The following is an 18,794-nucleotide window of genomic DNA, read 5'->3' as shown; positions in this document are numbered from 1 at the left end:
AGCATGTCCATATTTACATACAGTATTGCCAAAGCTCTGTATAGTTGCAACATCTATACAAAAATACACACAAATAACAAATAAACAGTTATAAACAAACTGCAATATACAGTTGCAGTATTCTACGAATGACTACAATTTTGAATAGGTGAAGCCAGGAATCAAATTACGGTAGGGGGAATGAAACATTTATTTACCTGTAATCCAAATTAAATATTGCATCAAATGTTTCCTATACTTATGCCTGGAAGAGTCTTGATTTAGATCACATGTGTCAAACTCAAGGCCCGGGGGCCAAATCAGGCCCTTCGTGGATTTAATTTCGGCCCGCAGGATAATTTCTAATTACTATTAGATATGGCCCGCCGTTATATTGCACGCACACCTTCACTCCATCCTGAGGAGTTCCTCCGCTCAGAGCCTGAGCCCAAACATTGATGAACTTGCACCCAAGATGAGATGCCAAGTATCTGGCTTGAACTAGCATCACAGAGCAGCACACTGAGTTTCAATGGATGTTTCCTTTTGCACTTTTTTTCTCACGACAACAGAGCATGTTTGGTTTTTTCTTTGAGGGAAATAGTTTTTTTGAAGCTGTTGGCCTGTGGAAAAATGTTATCATCAGAAATGACTCCAGAAAAGCTGCAGATAGAGCCATAAGAAATGAATGCAACTGATTATTTAATGTTAAATGTTGTTTTTATAGGCAATAATTTAAGCTTTGTTATTTCCAGGTTTAATATGTGCAATAAGTTCATTTCAATACGTTTTGCAATAAACATTGAACCAGTCCGGCCCTCGACTAGTACCCATTTTAAAATGTTGGCCCACTCTGTATTTGAGTTTGACACCCCTGATTTAGATGATGATTTCAGACATCTCTATAGCGGACCATCTCCTAACTTTAATGTTATATGAATGTTTGCTTGCCTGACTCATCATCATTGCATTGACATTGGCTCACATGTTGCACCCTTTTGGCATATTGATGGTGTATTTAATGTGTGTGTTTGAGCAGAAATGATGGTGTGAAGTGGGTCGGACTTGCTTGCAGTCTTGCACTAGAATACTTTGTTGGTGACCGCAGACAAAAGTTTTGGTAAGTGCCCTTTGAGCCGGTGTAGTTTGACTTATCATCATCTACAGACTTACAGGAGATACTGTAAGATTGTGAGACTTCAGTTCTTACATTCCATATATATTCCTATAGATAAGGATTATATAATCAGGATATTCCTATCAAGTTATATGCAGTATAAATTAGGGCTAATCAATTCATTTAATTCAATCGCAATTACGATTTTGGCTTGCAACGATTATGAAAACAACATAATCGAAATAAAACGATTTTTATTTAATTTGTATTGGTTTTTCAGTTGAATTCTACTTAAAGTTCAGGGTAATCAACTGTTAAAAACACTGTTCAAATGTTTTCATTTATTTTTCAATAAATGGATGTTTTCAAAGTAAATGGATAATCGTTTTTAATAATCGTGATATCAATTATTGACCCAAGTAATCGAGATTATGATTTTTGCCATAATCGAGCAGCCCTAGTATAAATCACACTTGACTGTTAGCTTGTGGGTCCTAGCCAACAGAGCAATTATTAAAAGTCATAGGAGTGTGTTTTGGATCACATTGGCAAAAACGTGTTCTAATTTAGACATTTTGCACCCTTCGTCCACTCCCTGAATATATTGTGTATGAGGGAGGTGTGGTTGGTTGCCAACAGTTCTTTACACTACTGTGTATTCGCCGAGCCATGTCCACTTCCAAGCGTTTCAAATCCCCCTGTTATTGCATCCTGACCACATATTCAGTATCACTCTGAAATACATTGTACTATTAGCCTTTAACACCCAGTTTCTTTACCTGCAAAGCTTTTGTGCTGCATTTGGATAACTTTAAATTAACTTTTAGTGAGCATTGTGCAACTATATTATTTAGGAAAATGGACGTATCTGTACTTGGTATGGCAGAGGTTTGATATTAAATGACTCAGGAGCCAAAAACTTGATCCGGACTTCCCTATACAAAACATTTTCTTTTGCACTCGTACACATACCGCCAATCACAGGGAAAATCAGATTCTTGAAAAGCTATCACCTGCATGGGTGCTTGAACAAGAGCACCTTTTTCCAAATGCATCCCAATACAGCAAGACATACAATGTATCCCAAAGCAGGGCAGTGAGACATAATTTCTTCACAGATGACTTTCTAGATTGATTTGAACTCCTAGATGCACAATATGGGAAAGCCATCAAAACCCACCAAGCGTGAATCAGTTTAAATAAAAAGCACAAAAGAGTACAGGGTGACGGAGGGAAAAAAAGAGAGAAAAGCGCACCCACAGTAATAAACATTGTGTGTGTGTGTGTTTGCAAAGAACAAGGAGGAAACTCACCGTGGCTTATGCTTTTTCTTACACAGCCACATGCGGATAGTCTTTTGAATCTTAATGCAGGCCAGAGCTCTGTACCTCATCTTGTTCCGAACTGTTGAGCATTGGGAGAAAAAGGAAGAGGATTTAGACAAAGATCTATAAAAATACTTAAAGTGTCGGCTTGTCCAATAAAACGCGGAAAAGCCTAGAAAATACCGAGATGACACATTTGCAAATTATGCATTATTGCATTTCTCAACTCTTAACATACTTGGTCAAATGCTATTCCATGGAAATAGTTCTGCAATGCCCTCCTTATACTCACATATAATATAAAACATTATATTAAGAACTAAATATTCATAAAAGCACAAGTAATAATAAGTACCCAAAAAGTTCAAATTATGGTGTAGCTAATGTTACAGATATGTGCATTTACTGATATAATGGGTAACATTGAGCAACATAAAGCAGGACTGAATATCGCATGTATAACTATGTAACACACACACACACACACACACACACACACACACACACACACACACACACACACACACACACACACACACACACACACACACACACACACACACACACACACACACACACACACACACACACACACACACACACACACACACACACACACACACACACACACACACACACACACACACACCACACACACACACACACACACACACACACACACACACACACACACACACACACACACACACACACACACACACACACACACACACACACACACACACACACAAAACTGTGATAATGAGGTGAGGTGTTGAAAAAAATAAATTGACCAGGGACATTCATTTCCTCAGGTCATTAATGCAAGCAGTGTGTGGTCAAGCAGAGGCAGCGTTCTGTTATAACTTTAATGCAATTTCATCGGATGCTGCTTCAAAAATACAAAGGAGCCAGTCTGCGCTTTGTTAAATGGTGCAAATCAATAACTTGGCAAAGTGTAATGGTTCAAGTAAATGCGTTGGAGTCCCATACCTCTATATTGCTATAGGCAGCTGCTTTCAATATTCAGAATGAATGGAAGAGCATGAAATATGGTTCAATATAGCTATCAGAGCTATACAGTAAGACGAAAGGAAATGACAAAGCATCTTATACATAATTCACTGGAAACTTTGTACTTCTGGCCCTTCTTCTATTATTCATTTGTTTAAATTGCTGTTTTTGTGTAGAAGTCTTTTGTGATGGCAGACAAACAAAAAGTGCATCAGGCTATATATTACATATATATAAAATATATTTAATATAAGTAAAATATATATTATATATTCTGAAAAATTAAAGTTAAGTCATGACTAATAGGTAGTAGAGAAATAGACACAGGCGAAGGCTATGTAAATTACCATCAAATATGTTATCTTATGTGTAGAAAAGGTAAATGATCAAGTCCTAAAACAAAAATAAAACTATTACATTTATAATACACTGAACAAAAATATAAATGCAACACTTTTGTTTTTGCTCCCATTTTTCATGAGATGAACTCAAAGATCTAAAACATTTTCTATATACACAAAATAACCATTTCTCTCATTGTTCACAAATCTGAAGAAATCTGTGATAGTGAGCACTTCTCCTTTGCCGAGATAATCCATCCCACCTCACAGGTGTGGCATATCAAGATGCTGATTAGACAGCATGATTATTGCACAGGTGTGCCTTAGGCTGGCCACAATAAAAGGCCACTCTGAAACGTGCAGTTTTGCTTTATTGGGGGGGTCTGGGGGGGTCCGAAAACCAGTCAGTATCTGGTGTGACCACCATTTGCCTCACACAGTGCAACACATCTCCTTCGCATAGAGTTGATCAGGTTGTTGATTGTGGCCTGTGGAATGTTGGTCCACTCCTCTTCAATGGCTGTGCGAAGTTGCTGGACATTGGCAAGAACTGGAACACGCTGTCGTATACGCCAATCCAGAGCATCCCAAACATGCTCAATGGGTGACATGTCCGGTGAGTATGCTGGCCATGCAAGAACTGGGATGTTTTCAGCCTCCAGGAATTGTGTACAGATCCTTGCAACATGGGGCCGTGCATTATCATGCTGCAACATGAGGTGATGGTCGTGGATGAATGGCACAACAATGGGCCTCAGGATCTCGTCACGGTATCTCTGTGCATTCACAATGCCATCAATAAAATGCACCTGTGTTCGTCGTCCATAACATACGCCTGCCCATACCATAACCCCACCACCACCATGGGCCACTCGATTCACAACATTGACATCAGAAAACCGCTCACCCACACAACGCCACACACGCTGTCTGCCATCTGCCCTGAACAGTGTGAAACCGGGATTCATCCGTGAAGAGAACACCTCTCCAACGTGCCAGACGCCATCGAATGTGAGCATTTGCCCACTCAAGTCGGTTACGACGACGAACCGGAGTCAGGTCGAGACCCCGATGAAGACGACGAGCATGCAGATGAGCTTCCCTGAGACGGTTTCTGACAGTTTGTGCAGAAATTCTTTGGTTATGCAAACCGATTGTTGCAGCAGCTGTCCGAGTGGCTGGTCTCAGACGATCTTGGAGGTGAACATGCTGGATGTCGAGGTCCTGGGCTGGTGTGGTTACACGTGGTCTGCGGTTGTGAGGCCGGTTGGATGTACTGCCAAATTCTCTGAAACGCCTTTGGAGACGGCTTATGGTAGAGAAATGAACATTCAATTCACGGGCAACAGCTCTGGTGGACATTCCTGCTGTCAGCATGCCAATTGCACGCTCCCTCAAAACTTGCTACATCTGTGGCATTGTGCTGTGTGATAAAACTGAACATTTTAGAGTGGCCTTTTATTGTGGCCAGCCTAAGGCACACCTGTGCAATAATCATGCTGTCTAATCAGTATCTTGATATGCCACATCTGTGAGGTGGGATGGATTATCTCGGCAAAGGAGAAGTGCTCACTATCACAGATTTTTTCAGATTTGTGAACAATATTTGAGAGAAATGGTTATTTTGTGTATATAGAAAATGTTTTAGATCTTTGAGTTCATCTCATGAAAAATGGGAGCAAAAACAAAAGTGTTGCATTTATATTTTTGTTCAGTGTAGAAATAATAGAACAGAAAGACAATCTGAATGTTCTCTAAGCTTCACTGCTGTTACTCAATAGATTTCACCCACGTTTGATGACAGACAGGCTGCACCACTGGACCTTCTTCCAGAGGCTGCACAGCAACCACTGGTTGACTTTCTTCAGCAGCTCTGCGAGGTGGTCTGGATCCGACTTCATGATCTGGTCAAACTCAGCAAACTGATGCACGCACACAGACGAAAACACAGAAACAAAAACTAAATGATAACCCTTGTAGTTAACTGTGTATTTGTAGTGTTTCTGCATAATGATCTTAAACATAAATGGATAACCAATACTGTTGACTTCTCTGTACCTTTCCAGGGCGGAAGAACACTCTGGTCAATCCAAACTTGAAGTCATTGTCATTTAGTCCCAGAGCTTTGAACAAAGCCTGCAGAGGCACAGAAACACATTCAGGGACAAAGCAATATGTAGAAGGCAGTAGGCCGCTAAAGTGTTTATGTTTGTTAATCATTTCCCAGATGTCAGTTTGGCTAAAGGCTTTTTTGTTGCACAACTAATTAGACTTTATTTCAAACTGATTCAAAACAATATTATCTTAAACCAACAGCTCATTTTGTTTCTCCAGTGATTGAGAACAAATATTCAATTTGATGCAACCCCACCTTGCAGAAGAGTCGTGGATTCAGGCGTACGAGCTTGGCCGGCATATATTGTTTATACATGTTGTAGAGCTCATGAAAGGGGGCTCTGGAGGGGAAACCCCCCTGCATCAGGTCCAACACTGACACCATTCCTAATCAAGAAAAACGTAATGTATAAAGGGCTAATGAAGAGAAAGAGTATCGCCTCTGGAATCACAATGTGCACTCCTAACAATATCAAAGGAACATCATTGGCTTTAATGAAAGAAAGCTGAAGTGTGTTTGTTAACATACAGCACCGACTACTCTGTTTCATCTCTTACAAGTCTTTCATGAATGTTTAATTTGTGTGTGCATGTAAGTGAGAATATTTTCATACAGTATCTACAAGAGGAGGCACTCAAAGAAAGAATCTTACTGTAATGTAATCACAAAGGCTGTTGCAGGATTCACTTCTGCATCAGTTACAGTAGCAGTATGCATTTACAAACATATTTACATTTTCTTATGTGAACATTTAACTAAAAACTATTGACACTGTAATAGTGTTAGTGAAAACCTAGTAACATTACGCTACTTTTCTGGAGAGAAATGTAAATGTACAAAAAAAACCTGCGGCTTCTCTTTTTGAGGAAATCTCCAATATTTAGTTTAAATTCTTCAAGTTCTTAGGTATGTCTTATCCATATTAAAAAAAAAAATGTCATGAGATGCTTCACTATAGTTGTCCATCCCTTGTTTTCAATGAATAAGACGTACATTGGGTGAAGATATCTGTTGATTATTAAGTCAACTTAAAAATGGTATACATTCTTGGTCCTACCTGAGCACTGCAGCTGTGAGAGAATCAGAGCTCCTTCAAACTTGTGGCTGACCATCTTCAGGTTGGGTTTGACGCAGCGGATGAAACTTGAGCCCTAAGCACACAAAGATGAATAAGTACTTATTGATTCTAAGCAGAAAAGCAAAATAACATTTTCTAGAGAAAGTTCAATTAAAATGACATGACCTGACATTATACTCACAGTGCTGCGAAGCTTTTCTAACAGCGTGTTTAGCTGGGTCTGTGGGTGTGTGCAGAAAAAAAGATAGTGTTTAGTGATTTGATTTTTATTGTTTGAGACGAAGGTAGGCCAGACGCACATTACCAAAAGTTAACAGTCATGCAAGGACAAAGGCGAGGCAGGTTTATTTGTGCAGCACATTTCAACAACAAGGACATTCAAAGTGCTTTCCATAAGACATAACGGCATTAAGACAAGATATAAAAGAACCACAGGCGATTTTAAAAGACAATACAAAAAGACAAATGCAAAGCATTCCAGGGGGATTGATGCAAAGTAAAACTGAAGATATATATCTGATAGAATAAAATGTAGACTAAGCAGTCAAATACAGTGGTGCTAGATATACATTAGAATAAACTTATTCTGTGGCCTAAACTACTTAGTGTTTTAATAAAGAAACCAAAATCAGAATTTAAGTCAATTCTTTGACAAACAGGACACAACTGTAAAGATCTGAAAAGTGGAGTGATGTGAGCCATTCTTCTATATTAGTTAATACAGTTGCAAGAAAAAGTATGTGAACCCTTTGGATTCTCCACACATAGCGTTGTGTGTTCCTTCCAAACAACTCAACTTTGGTTTCATCTGTCCACAGAATATTTTGCCAGTAGTGCTGTGGAACATCCAGGTGCTCTTTTGCAAACTTCAAACGTGCAGCAATGTTTTTTCTGGACAGCAGTGGCTTCCTCCGTGGTGTCCTCCCATGAACTCCATTCTTGTTCAGTGTTTTACGTATCGTAGATTCGTCAACAGAGATGTTAGCATGTGCCAGAGATTTCTTTAAGTCTCTAGCTGACACTCTAGGATTCTTCTTCACCTCATTGAGCATTCTGCGCTGTGCTCTTGCAGTCATCTTTACAGGACGGCCACTCCTAGGGAGAGTAGCAACAGTGCTGAACTTTCTCCATTTATAGACAACTTGTCTTACCGTGGACTGATGAACATCAAGGCTTTTAGAGATACTGTTGTAACCCTTTCCAGCTTTATGCAAGTCAACAATTCTTAATCGTAGGTCTTCTGAGAGCTCTTTTGTGCGAGGCATGGTTCACATCTGGCAATGCTTCTTAAGAATAGCTAATTCAAAACTGGTGTGTATTTGTTATAGGGCAGGGCAGCTTTAACCAACACCTCCAATCTCGTCTCATTGATTGGACTCCAGGTTGGCTGACTCCTGACTCCAATTAGCTCTTGAAGAAGTCTTTAGCCTAGGGGTTCACATACTTGTTCCACCCTGCACTGTGAATGTTTACATGGTGTGTTCAATAAAAACATGAAAACATATTGTTTGTGTGGTATTAGTTTACGCAGACTGTGTTTGTCTATTGTTGTGACTTAGATGAAGATCAGAACACATTTTATGACCAACTTATGCAGAAATCCAGGTCATTCCAAAGGGTTCACATACTTTTTCTTGCAACTGTATATAAGACTAACAGCATTTTACTGAATCAACTGCAGCTTCTCATTGGTAATTCCTTCATTTCTTGATATACTGTTGAGGCAATAGTAGACGGATTGTGTAATTGTTTTACTTTGGATGATACAACTTGGGTCCAGACCGCAACAAGATTTCTGCCCTGGTTTGCGGTCTTGAATGTTGGCAAATGAAACTTTTAATCATTCATCTTTGGCTCCAAAAACATTTCTTCAGCACACTTAAAGGAGGGGTAGGTAAGTTTGAGAAACGAGCTCGAGATCGCTAGAATTTGAAAATACACAACCGGAGAAAATCTGCCACTTCCTTACAGAGCCCCTCCTCCAACACACACGAACGCGCACATGACCAATGAGGGCACGAGATAAGTGTGTGCCCCGATGGGAGGCTGACAGGCAGGTAGGCCATCCAATCCGTTTAGCCGGCCGGCTAAACGGATTGGTTGTACTTTTTACAGTATTACGGCTTCTACAGATGAAATTTTTGTCAAAGCACTTCAGATATTCATTGCTATCGGGATGTTAAGAGCATTCCATGGAATATAACAAAAAGTGTATCTCAAGCCGGTTTCTCAAACTTACCTACTGCTCCTTTAACTATTTTTCTATGTGATGGTTACTCTGCTTGTTTGGGCCAATAGTCTTCTGCATCATTCTAGAAATATGTTGTTGTTCTCCATGACCTGCGCTCATTAGTGGGAGCATGTTGATAATGAACAGAAGAGGCTTGAGAACAGAGCCTTGAAGGACTCCACATGTCACCGATCAGCACAAAATGGCCCCTTTCCTTTAAAAAAGGTTTCAAACCAGTTAACAATGGTGTAAAGTATATTTACTCAAGTACTGTACTTAGGAGGGACTTGAACTTCATTTGATTATTTAAACAAATCAGAGGTAAATAATTTACTTTAACGTTCATTGCCATTTTCTCAACACTTCTAATTTTGACAGACTATTTCTATGTCAACGTGATCCTGTTTGAAACTCACATCTTCTGGTGCATTAGTGATGGTGGCAAATATGCTACATTAGTGATAAAGAAACCTCAAGTCTGAAGCTGGAGATAGATTTGTGGTTTCTGCTGAACAAAAAGACGTGCAGCTATAGGTTGTGTATTTTTTTGGGCTGCTTGCTCAACACACTTTTGTGAGAGCCTATGTGTGTCATTATATTTTCTCTTATTTTTTCACACCCACGGTTTCCTTACTCCTCTCTATTATACCTCAAGCTGACTTTACCCAGCGTTATCCACCAAGGAAGGTTTTCTCAAAGGAAAGAGGTAGGGATCTAAAAGAAGGGAACCTAAAGTAGGGAGGGAGCAGAGGCATAGGAAGAAGAGCAGAAAGGTGAGAAGTAACAGAACATTGCTAGAGATAAGAGTTAGAAAAGTCTGAAAAAAGGGACAAAGAGGAGAACTAAAATGCAGTGTTGGGAAAGTTCACTTTCTACATGAACTAGTTCAGTTCACAGTTCACAAATTTTAAAATGAACTAGTTCAGTTCATAGTTCATAATTTAAAATGTTGAACTAAAGTTCATGGTTTCAAAAATGAACTAATTTATAGTTTATAGTTATTTTTTCAATACGTTGCTGCGAGCTATTATTTGTCAAAATGATGGCCACAACTCATATAGAACCACAGACAGCAATCAGAATACTGGCATTTCCATAACGCTTTGCTGCGGCCCATTCAGTCCACACTAGTAGCAGCTGCAGCTTTCATCTCTACAGTATATTTTCAAAAACATGAGGAAAAACGTGCTGCTTGAATGGTCTTTATTAAGTATAATAATCTAAATATACTTAAAGTACCAAAAGTGAAAGTAGTCATTGTGCAAACATATAACATATAAACATGTGCCGACATAACTCTGTACTAACACAACACGAGGTAGGAACCAGGCTGAGGTATGAAACTAAGGTTACAGGCAAACGTTAGATTTTTTTCCGTCTGAGTCAGTACTGACTTTAACGTAAAACTCTTTTAAATGCTCATACGCCGACGCCGTAGAGTCTGACTCTGAGCGAGTGCTGCTGCAGCTGCTCTCGGCTTCGTCCATACTAATTCATTCATTCATTCAATGCTCGCCGGTTCAGCGGTTCCACATTGTTTGTTGTGAGGAGTCTGATGACGTATATTTTAGTGTGACAGCCAGGGGTGACAGGCAGCTTGCTGTTGCCAGATTGGGTGGTTTTCCGCATTATTTTGAAGCCTGTTTACGGTGTGTTTTAACTGGGTTTTCGGCTGAAAGGCATATGAAATCTGGCACACTTTTGAACTCCGTTATAATACAGTGCTGAGAATGAACGCACTTTTGAACGCCGTTATACAGCGCTGAGAATGAACGCGTTCTCAATTACGTTCATCTAGCGGAAATACAGTACGTTCAGTTCACGTTCGCCCAAAATATGAACGCGTTCATGAACGATCAGTTCATTGAACGCGTTCAGGTACATCACTGCTAAAATGTCACATTTCAATTGGCAAAGAAAGTCCGATAAGCAGAACATATTTGAAAAAGTCCATTTTCAAAATTGCGTCAACAAATTTAAGTCTTTCTTCCAAAGCACTATTTTTCCATAGAGACCCATACGCGCACAGGCCCTGAAAGTCTTTGTGAGTATTCAATCCAGATAAATATACTTATATACTGTATCAGTAAAATTGTTTATAATTGTCATATAGTTACCTATAATATTTATTATATAAGTTATTAATACCCAGAGCTTTGACATTTTACCCGCGGATAAACTTAGTAAAATACAGACTTTGGTTCCCCGTGACATTTTTCGCACGTGAAACAGAGACGTGGAGCGTTAATTTCTAAATCACATGAGGTCTTCTTATTATACTATACCCAATAATGCTAACATGATTTACCAAAGTGAATTAATCATTAGAATTAACATTGCATTTGCTTATAATTTGTGAAATAAAAATTAAGTATTGTCAACAACTAAAAATGAGCATGTTTTATTCTCTAGTATTCATGTTCAGGGACTTTATCTATCAATCAAAAAGGACAAACTTTGACAACAACACTGACCTTGAATTTGTTTCCGACGCTGATGAAGCCGAGTTTGCCCGCCTTCTGTTTGGTATCCCTATTGGTGATTGAGTTCTCAAACAGCTCTCGAACAAATTTATCTTTCGATTCAGACACTAAGCTTTCCAGGGACATGTGGAGGGCGTCATTATTCTTCTCCACAAACCGAATCTGTGGACAAACACAATGCATACCTTTAGGTATTGGCAGACTTTAATACAAATTCAAAACATGGAAAATCGAATGAGGAATAAATCAATCCCTGCATCATACACAACTCACTTTTCTGAAAGTGATATGTTGTGACATTTGTACCAGGTCATCAAATGTGCTAAAATAAAAATGTGTTTCTTAAAGAATTGTACTGGTAAGCAGTGTTGTGCTAGTTACTGAAAACCAGTAACTAGTTACCATTACTAGTTACTTCATTTCAAAAGTAACTCAGTTATTTTACTAGTTACTTACACAAAAGTAATGCGTTACTGTGAAAAGTAACGTTTTAGTTACTTAACAAAAGGGCTCCCATTAATGCCCTTATAGCCTTCATTTCAGTACTGTTATTGCATTGGAGAATAATACAATCTGTTGATCAACTTGACATGCATTATATGCAATCTGGATTGCATCGATATTAGCTGGCTTTCCATTTTTGTATATTCTTTCTCCAGGTAGTTAGAAAAAGTTTTCCGTCCCATATGCCGCGTGCCGCCCGGACATGGTATCATGCTAACTCGCTCCCTGAAAGCGGGTGACTCCACTGTAGCAATAGCCTGCATGTGTTCTACAACATACCGTGCAATGGCTTTATCGACTTTTCCCTGGCCAGCAGTCCCTCGGTTAAAATCCAGCCGCTGTTGCTTAGGTGGAGGTGGAGTGGCGTCGGCTGAGTCTCTGTGGTCTTAGCTACTAGCTTCGTCCCAGCATGTTGTTTTTGCAGATGTTTTAAGAGATTTGAATTACTGGTTTGGGCAGTAGATAGGATCTTTGACCCGCCAAGACACAACTTACATTTAACTAAACGTTCTTTTCTTTGTGCTCGACAAAAGTGAAATAGTGAGAATATCTCCAGGTGGAGAAACTAGACTTGAGCTCCGCCGCCATGATAGTCTTGTTAGTAAACAACACAAACACGCCCACAGCCCGTCTCCGCATGTGACACAGGAAGTATCTAAGTACATTTACTCAAGTACTGTACTTAAGTACAGTTCTCATCTCTGTTCGCCTGGCTGTTGACTATATAAAAAAACTAACGCAGTAACGCACCATGTAGTAACGGTAACTGAGTTACTGAATTAAAAAAGTAATGCGTTAGAGTACTGGTCACTGCCAAAATTACCGGCGTTACAGTAACGCGTTACTTTGTAGCGCGTTAGTCCCAACACTGCTGGTAAGTGATTCAGTAAGCATATTTTTATTATCACATTACATGCCACTTGTTAGACGCTTTTATCCAAAGCGACTTACATACTCAATACTGTGGGAAATCCCCACAGGAGCAATTTGGGGTGAAGTGTCTTGCCCAGGGACACAACGACATGCTGACTGCATTGGGGTTTGAACCCTGATCCGAACACCAACGCACAACCCACTACACCACACGGAGGCATATATCCTCAATTGCCATTATTTAGCCAAGCATAGCAATGACAAGAACATTTTCATTCAACCTACTTTATGCCACTCTATAAACAGAGGTGTTTATTGAAGAATATTCTATCACTTGGTTTTGTTAATACCATCGAACCCCAACATACTAAGATCTGATTACCGTCTCATAGCACACCGCTCCAGCAAAGTGCCTGATAATAAAGCCTTCGTCATCCCGAAGATTCCTGTGAATGGTCAACTTTGACTTTCTGGGAACCTAAATGGAAATAGTAGAAAGTAAATCATGTTTAATGACAGAGCTATCGTATATATACATAGATTTTAATCTGATCCTATCCATCCCCATCTCAACAACAGAATCATGTTAAATATTGAATGAGGAGAATAAAACATTTGTATCCATAAAGGGCAGTGAAATCCAGCCATAACTTGTATAATATAGATTTTTACAAACTTTTCCAGGGTTATTTGTAGTTATTTAACATGTTTAGTTTCAACAAAATACAGTAATAACCGCACACAGTCTAGATTTACATTTTTTATGCCACATTTTTGAAGTATTATAAATGACCCCAAAAGTCCATTACTAAAAACACTTCAGGATAAAAGAAATGTAGCACTAAGCCTTTTTAAGGTGCGGGGAACCATAATGAAATATTATAAATTGTGAAGACTGCATAACAAAAATGTTAGCTCACAGCATATTTGAGCGCTATAGATTAAGATGAATGTCTTTCACCCTATTAAATGTATCGCCATGTCTTGAGTTATAACTCTCCCTGCAGCAGACTGTGGCTGCAGCCAACACACTCTAATCTTAAGCTTGAATTGGTGTCAAGGCTACATTTCTAAAAAGGATTTCATGCTCGCAGAGATACAGGCGGTGGCGAACAATAGTGATAATGACAGAGATGGAGGGAGGGACTGGGACTGTGCGTCATATACAGAACTGCGGTTTCAAACAGCCAGAGTATAAGTGATCACAATGACAAAACCAATGTGCTGTTACATCGCTGCCACGTCTCACAAAAGATCTGGGTGCACAAAGGAAAAGAATAATAGAACAGAAAAAAAAAAAGCAAGAACAGAAGGAGAGGGAGAATAAGAAAACATAATGGAAAAGGAAAGAGGGAGGGGGGAAGAGAGCAGCTACGAGATCTCACCGTCAGTCTGAAGTGCTCTTTGTGCTTGCTGTGGACAGCCAGAGCAAAGTGTTGGTCGCTGGCCTGGGGGAGGCGGTTCTCTTCATCCAAAATGTCCAGGATCCCCACCAGCTTTGCCTCCACTAGGTCTGAAACAAACAATTATATGTGTATCTATAACATTTTAATGATTAATATTGAATCTATCCTCACGATAAATGGAAAAACACAAATGCAAAAAGTGAAACCTTAAGGTCTAAAATGCCAGCTGACCAAACCTAGCAATATTTTTCAACAATCTAATATTTTCTGAACTTTTTAGGGACAACAATAAAACAAATAAATCCTTTCTATTTTATTATATAAGAAGAGGTTACGGTAGAAAACACAGTGGTCACACGATATAAAAGCACTCAACCTTTAGTTTATGAATGACATTTATCGGAAATCTCCACTGTTTACTGTTTCTGGACATGAATATTCAAAGTACAAAAACATGTTTATCAGGATGCTCATTTAGCCTTACATCTGAATTATTCATGCTCCATGCTGTTTGGAATACAATCTGATAGCGAAGGACCTCCGATAGAAATTTACATGAACAAGCACCTGTGCATAAATCCTGAAGATTGATGAGTGAATTAATGGCCAGCCCAAACGGTCATTTGCAAGTCATGAATATTATTCACGGCTGTCAGTTAACCTCGCACCTGAATAATCACAGCCTTTGAAATACAAATGAAACGGCTTCACCTTGATACACTCACTACTTCGTCCTATTCATTTCAGGATACACATGAGGACAGACACAACAAAACGTAGTCGGGGGGGGGGGGGGGGGGGTGGGAGTTGCACAAAAGAGTCCATGAAACCCACAAATACTCATTACTTCTTTCAGACATATGGATTTGCCTTCTCCTTTATAATGAGAAGTCGGTATTCCCCCCCCTCCGACAGGTGTATTTCTCCCTGCTCTGACGTGTGGCTAAGAGTACAAGGAACGGCCCAAATGAACGCCGTGTGGGGGAGCTGCACTTGAAGCAACCTCGGTACACTTGTGGTGTGTGGGCTCAACAGACAGCCACTTTTTATGTTTTGCAGCACAAGCCCTCAAAGACGACACTTCATCTTAATGATGTCCCGAGAGACGCTCTATGGTCCTTTTATCACTTCACCCAGGGTGCAGAGACATGTCGATATCAAAACACATACTCCTACACAGGTATTTTTGATTGTGGTTATTTGAAACTAACTCAACCCTTAGCTTATCGTTCCTTTTTTTTTTATGTACCAAGCAATGCAGAGATCTTTTTTTGTTACCTTCAACAGTGAGACAGGTAGATGGTAAACTTTGAGAAGTGACTGTGCACAGTAGGAAGCTTTGACATGTTATAGCTGCAGTCTTTGAGGATCAACAGTGTGCTCAGAGGAAAACCTCACAAAACGTACCTATGCAGTCCTGGTTGTCAACATAATGCACCTCGTTCACTCCCAGGCCTTCCCTTTGATACAGCTCTTGCTCCTGCACACACAAGGCCAATTGTCAAGAACTAAAAACACATTCTGAAAATGTCCTGATAATAAATGACTTTTTTGAGTGGTTTCAGAACAGAATCATAAACCTCAAAGAAGCAAACAAAAAACATTGAACTGACAATACACAATTGAGATAATGAGACAGAGAGAGAGATTAATTGGAGACCTTGGAAGAGAACAGCGTTAAGAGATCACAGGAGAGAAACACTCCCCATCATGTCCCTTGAGAAATTAGCATTCTAATGAGAGAGTGCAGGAGATACGGAGGGGGGGGAAAAGTGAGAAAATAGAGATGAGAATCCAGAAGCTTAGAGTGCCAACCACTCCGACCTGGCTCGGGGAGTTTGGATTGTGAGTGAGACGACATGGCAGGTTTCCCAGGATGAATAAGTAAAGCACACCAAATCACCTAAATCCACTCGCTGCTCACTCACCTCTTTGAGAATACGCTCGTTGAAGAACTGCTGCAGTTTCTCATTGCAGTAATTGATACAGAACTGCTCAAAGCTGTTGTGTTCAAAATACTCTGAAAGAAGGGGGAGAACAAAAAAAGAAGCTGAAAAATCATATATCTCAATTAATTCCAATTTTTGCAAAGCATGTGTTTATTATGCAGTAGGGGGAAATTAATTCTCAAGCAAAGCCCTGGTAATGAAGTGTGTGTTTGCATTTGGGTGCTTATATTAAGAAGCACAGCCAAGGCTTTCTTTAATGGAGTGCATTTTAATGAGAAAATGCAGTCAATCTGAAACATATGTTCACAGTTTCTTTACTATGTTATCAGTTATTGTGGGCAAATTGTATTTAGTTACATTTAATTTCCACATGTTATCTAACAGTAACTGCATTCTATTACCAAACCCAGCGATGTCCAACACCCCGATGAAGTTGGAGGAAGTCTTGAAGGGGAAACACTGGTTCACTCGTTTCACCACATGATCAAAGAGGCGGCTGTACACGGCCTTTGCGAGGGCATCGCGGGCATTATTTGCTTGTTCCACCTTTAGAGGCACTCTGGAGGGACACACAAAGTGGGACATTGAGACACAGTCCGAAACTGGGACATGTTGGTCCTTTTAATAAACCTCCTTTTTTATTTTTTCTCCTAATAAACCCAATGTTCATGCGGCAGCGAAAGTTGAGCAGTGTTGATGTGACACTTTTCTGCCGCATTGTTCCCGTTTGATCTCTATAGTTAAGCTAGGCATTCATTTTTAAAGTGAGGGTTTCCGAGCCAAAGATGTGGTATTAAAACTAAAATATGAACCCTGAAATCTACTAGGCTCTCTAATGGGGCTTTAACACCATTTATTTTTAAATTATTTAAATTATTTAAAGGGGTGACCGTGTGAGCAAAGTGCAGATCCACAGCGACCAAGAGTTCAACTCACTTGTCCCAGGTGGGAGGAAACTGAATTTCAAATGGAAAGTTCTCACTTCTGCTATGATAGGATGTTAAACACTTCATATTCCACACACTCGGGTACCATTTCCAGCCAGAGAATAGACCAGCGTTTCTCCATTTCACCTTGCCATAAGTTAAACATACTAAGATCCTTTTGTAAACGTCTTTTTTATCCATTGCAATGTTTCCTTTGCACACTAGTTAGAGACTTATCATCCTGTCACACCCACCACCCCCTCTGTAACCCTCAGTCTCCCGGGGGGGGGGGGGGATCTGTCTGGGGCTTAATGACAAAGCCATGCCCCCTTTGCTCCACCTGCTCCCCAGACAGCAGGCCTTTACAGTACTGAAGCCATGCTCGCCTGCCTCCTCAGATACAGCCTGCATTATTTATGTGGAGAAAACACTTCCAGGCCAGCATCTGGCCCTGCTGAAATATTCATCTATCAAACCTGGCCCTATCACTCAAACACCACATCATCACCAAAGTGCACACGAGCAGTGCCAATAATACTGCAACACACTATCTTATTATTATTATTATTATTATTATTATTATCTTCTTTCATATAAGCATAATATCCAGAACCCTCTACATGTGGGTTCATGTTTGCTGTGAGGGGTTTGGACAGAGACACAGAGCACTTGCCTGCAAGGAATAATAAAGCCTATCAAAAAAGTCTTTAGAATTATACAAAAAAAATTGAAAAAGCTTAATGTCATCATCGTACAGATTACTTTAATTCTTTAGAGGATAGTATCAAGAAGATTGTTTTCTCAACAACAAAAGAAGTTGTGAGGAGTCACCGAAGAGAGCTGTCCTCTCTTACTTGATAACTGTTCCTTTGGCGCCCCCTGCTGTAGTGAGCATGACTCGGGTTGTCAGGCTGACGCGCAGATCATCCTGGTCCAGACCCAGCAGATCGGCACAGTACTCCAGAGTCTGGCCCGACTGATTCTTCAGTACGCAACCGCCTGAAACACACAGAATACAAACAAGCCTATAGTACAATATATGGTATTGTTAAAAAACTAAAATAAGCAGAATTATATTGTGTGGTCACAGACGGGAGAATGAAGAGTGAAGTCTTAAACTGTGAATATCAACAGCCTGATAAAGAGCTGGGTTCAAGGCGCAAAATGAGAATAAGAAGTCAGGAGAAACTTCTGAAAACTCATGAAAGGTTTCAAAGAGTGCTTTCTTTAATCCAGTGGTTCTCAACTGGTGGGTCGCGGACCCGTTTTGAGTGGGTCGCAGATCTGTGAGTGAAGGAAAAAAAATGGGAAAAAACTTTTATTTTGAAGGCCCGACTTTCTAACGCTGTGCATGCAGTCGGCGTGCATTGGACTGGAAGTACGGGAGACCATAAACGGTTTTGAAAACTTCTGTCACGTAGTGATCATCTTCTCAATAAAACATCTTTGCTGA

General features: G+C 39.9%; 1 protein-coding gene across 5 annotated transcripts in view; it reads right to left on the bottom strand.

Moving 5' to 3' along the window:
- myo6b (myosin VIb) overlaps positions 1 to 18,794 on the bottom strand; it is a 52,295-nt gene that overhangs the window by 20,269 nt on the left and 13,232 nt on the right. For 4 of the 5 annotated variants that reach the window (XM_034222334.1, XM_034222337.1, XM_034222335.1 and 1 more), the window contains 13 exons: positions 18,196 to 18,340; positions 16,817 to 16,974; positions 16,395 to 16,486; positions 15,874 to 15,946; positions 14,446 to 14,573; positions 13,443 to 13,538; positions 11,675 to 11,845; positions 7,152 to 7,190; positions 6,950 to 7,043; positions 6,148 to 6,278; positions 5,835 to 5,912; positions 5,569 to 5,698; positions 2,410 to 2,500 (listed from right to left, as the gene is read on the bottom strand). In XM_034222334.1, coding sequence (XP_034078225.1) covers positions 2,410 to 2,500; positions 5,569 to 5,698; positions 5,835 to 5,912; positions 6,148 to 6,278; positions 6,950 to 7,043; positions 7,152 to 7,190; positions 11,675 to 11,845; positions 13,443 to 13,538; positions 14,446 to 14,573; positions 15,874 to 15,946; positions 16,395 to 16,486; positions 16,817 to 16,974; positions 18,196 to 18,340 — 1,426 coding nt within the window. Of the gene's footprint in view, positions 1 to 2,409; positions 2,501 to 5,568; positions 5,699 to 5,834; positions 5,913 to 6,147; positions 6,279 to 6,949; positions 7,044 to 7,151; positions 7,191 to 9,849; positions 9,930 to 11,674; positions 11,846 to 13,442; positions 13,539 to 14,445; positions 14,574 to 15,873; positions 15,947 to 16,394; positions 16,487 to 16,816; positions 16,975 to 18,195; positions 18,341 to 18,794 lie in introns of those variants that run through there. The other variant, XR_004569562.1, reaches the window with a different exon arrangement.

Source organism: Gymnodraco acuticeps, unplaced genomic scaffold, assembly GCF_902827175.1.
Source record: "Gymnodraco acuticeps unplaced genomic scaffold, fGymAcu1.1, whole genome shotgun sequence".
In the NCBI taxonomy this organism is placed as follows: Eukaryota; Metazoa; Chordata; class Actinopteri; order Perciformes; family Bathydraconidae; genus Gymnodraco; species Gymnodraco acuticeps.
The sequence above is the reverse complement of the archived record's forward strand: the minus strand, read 5'-3'. Positions and strand labels throughout refer to the sequence as shown.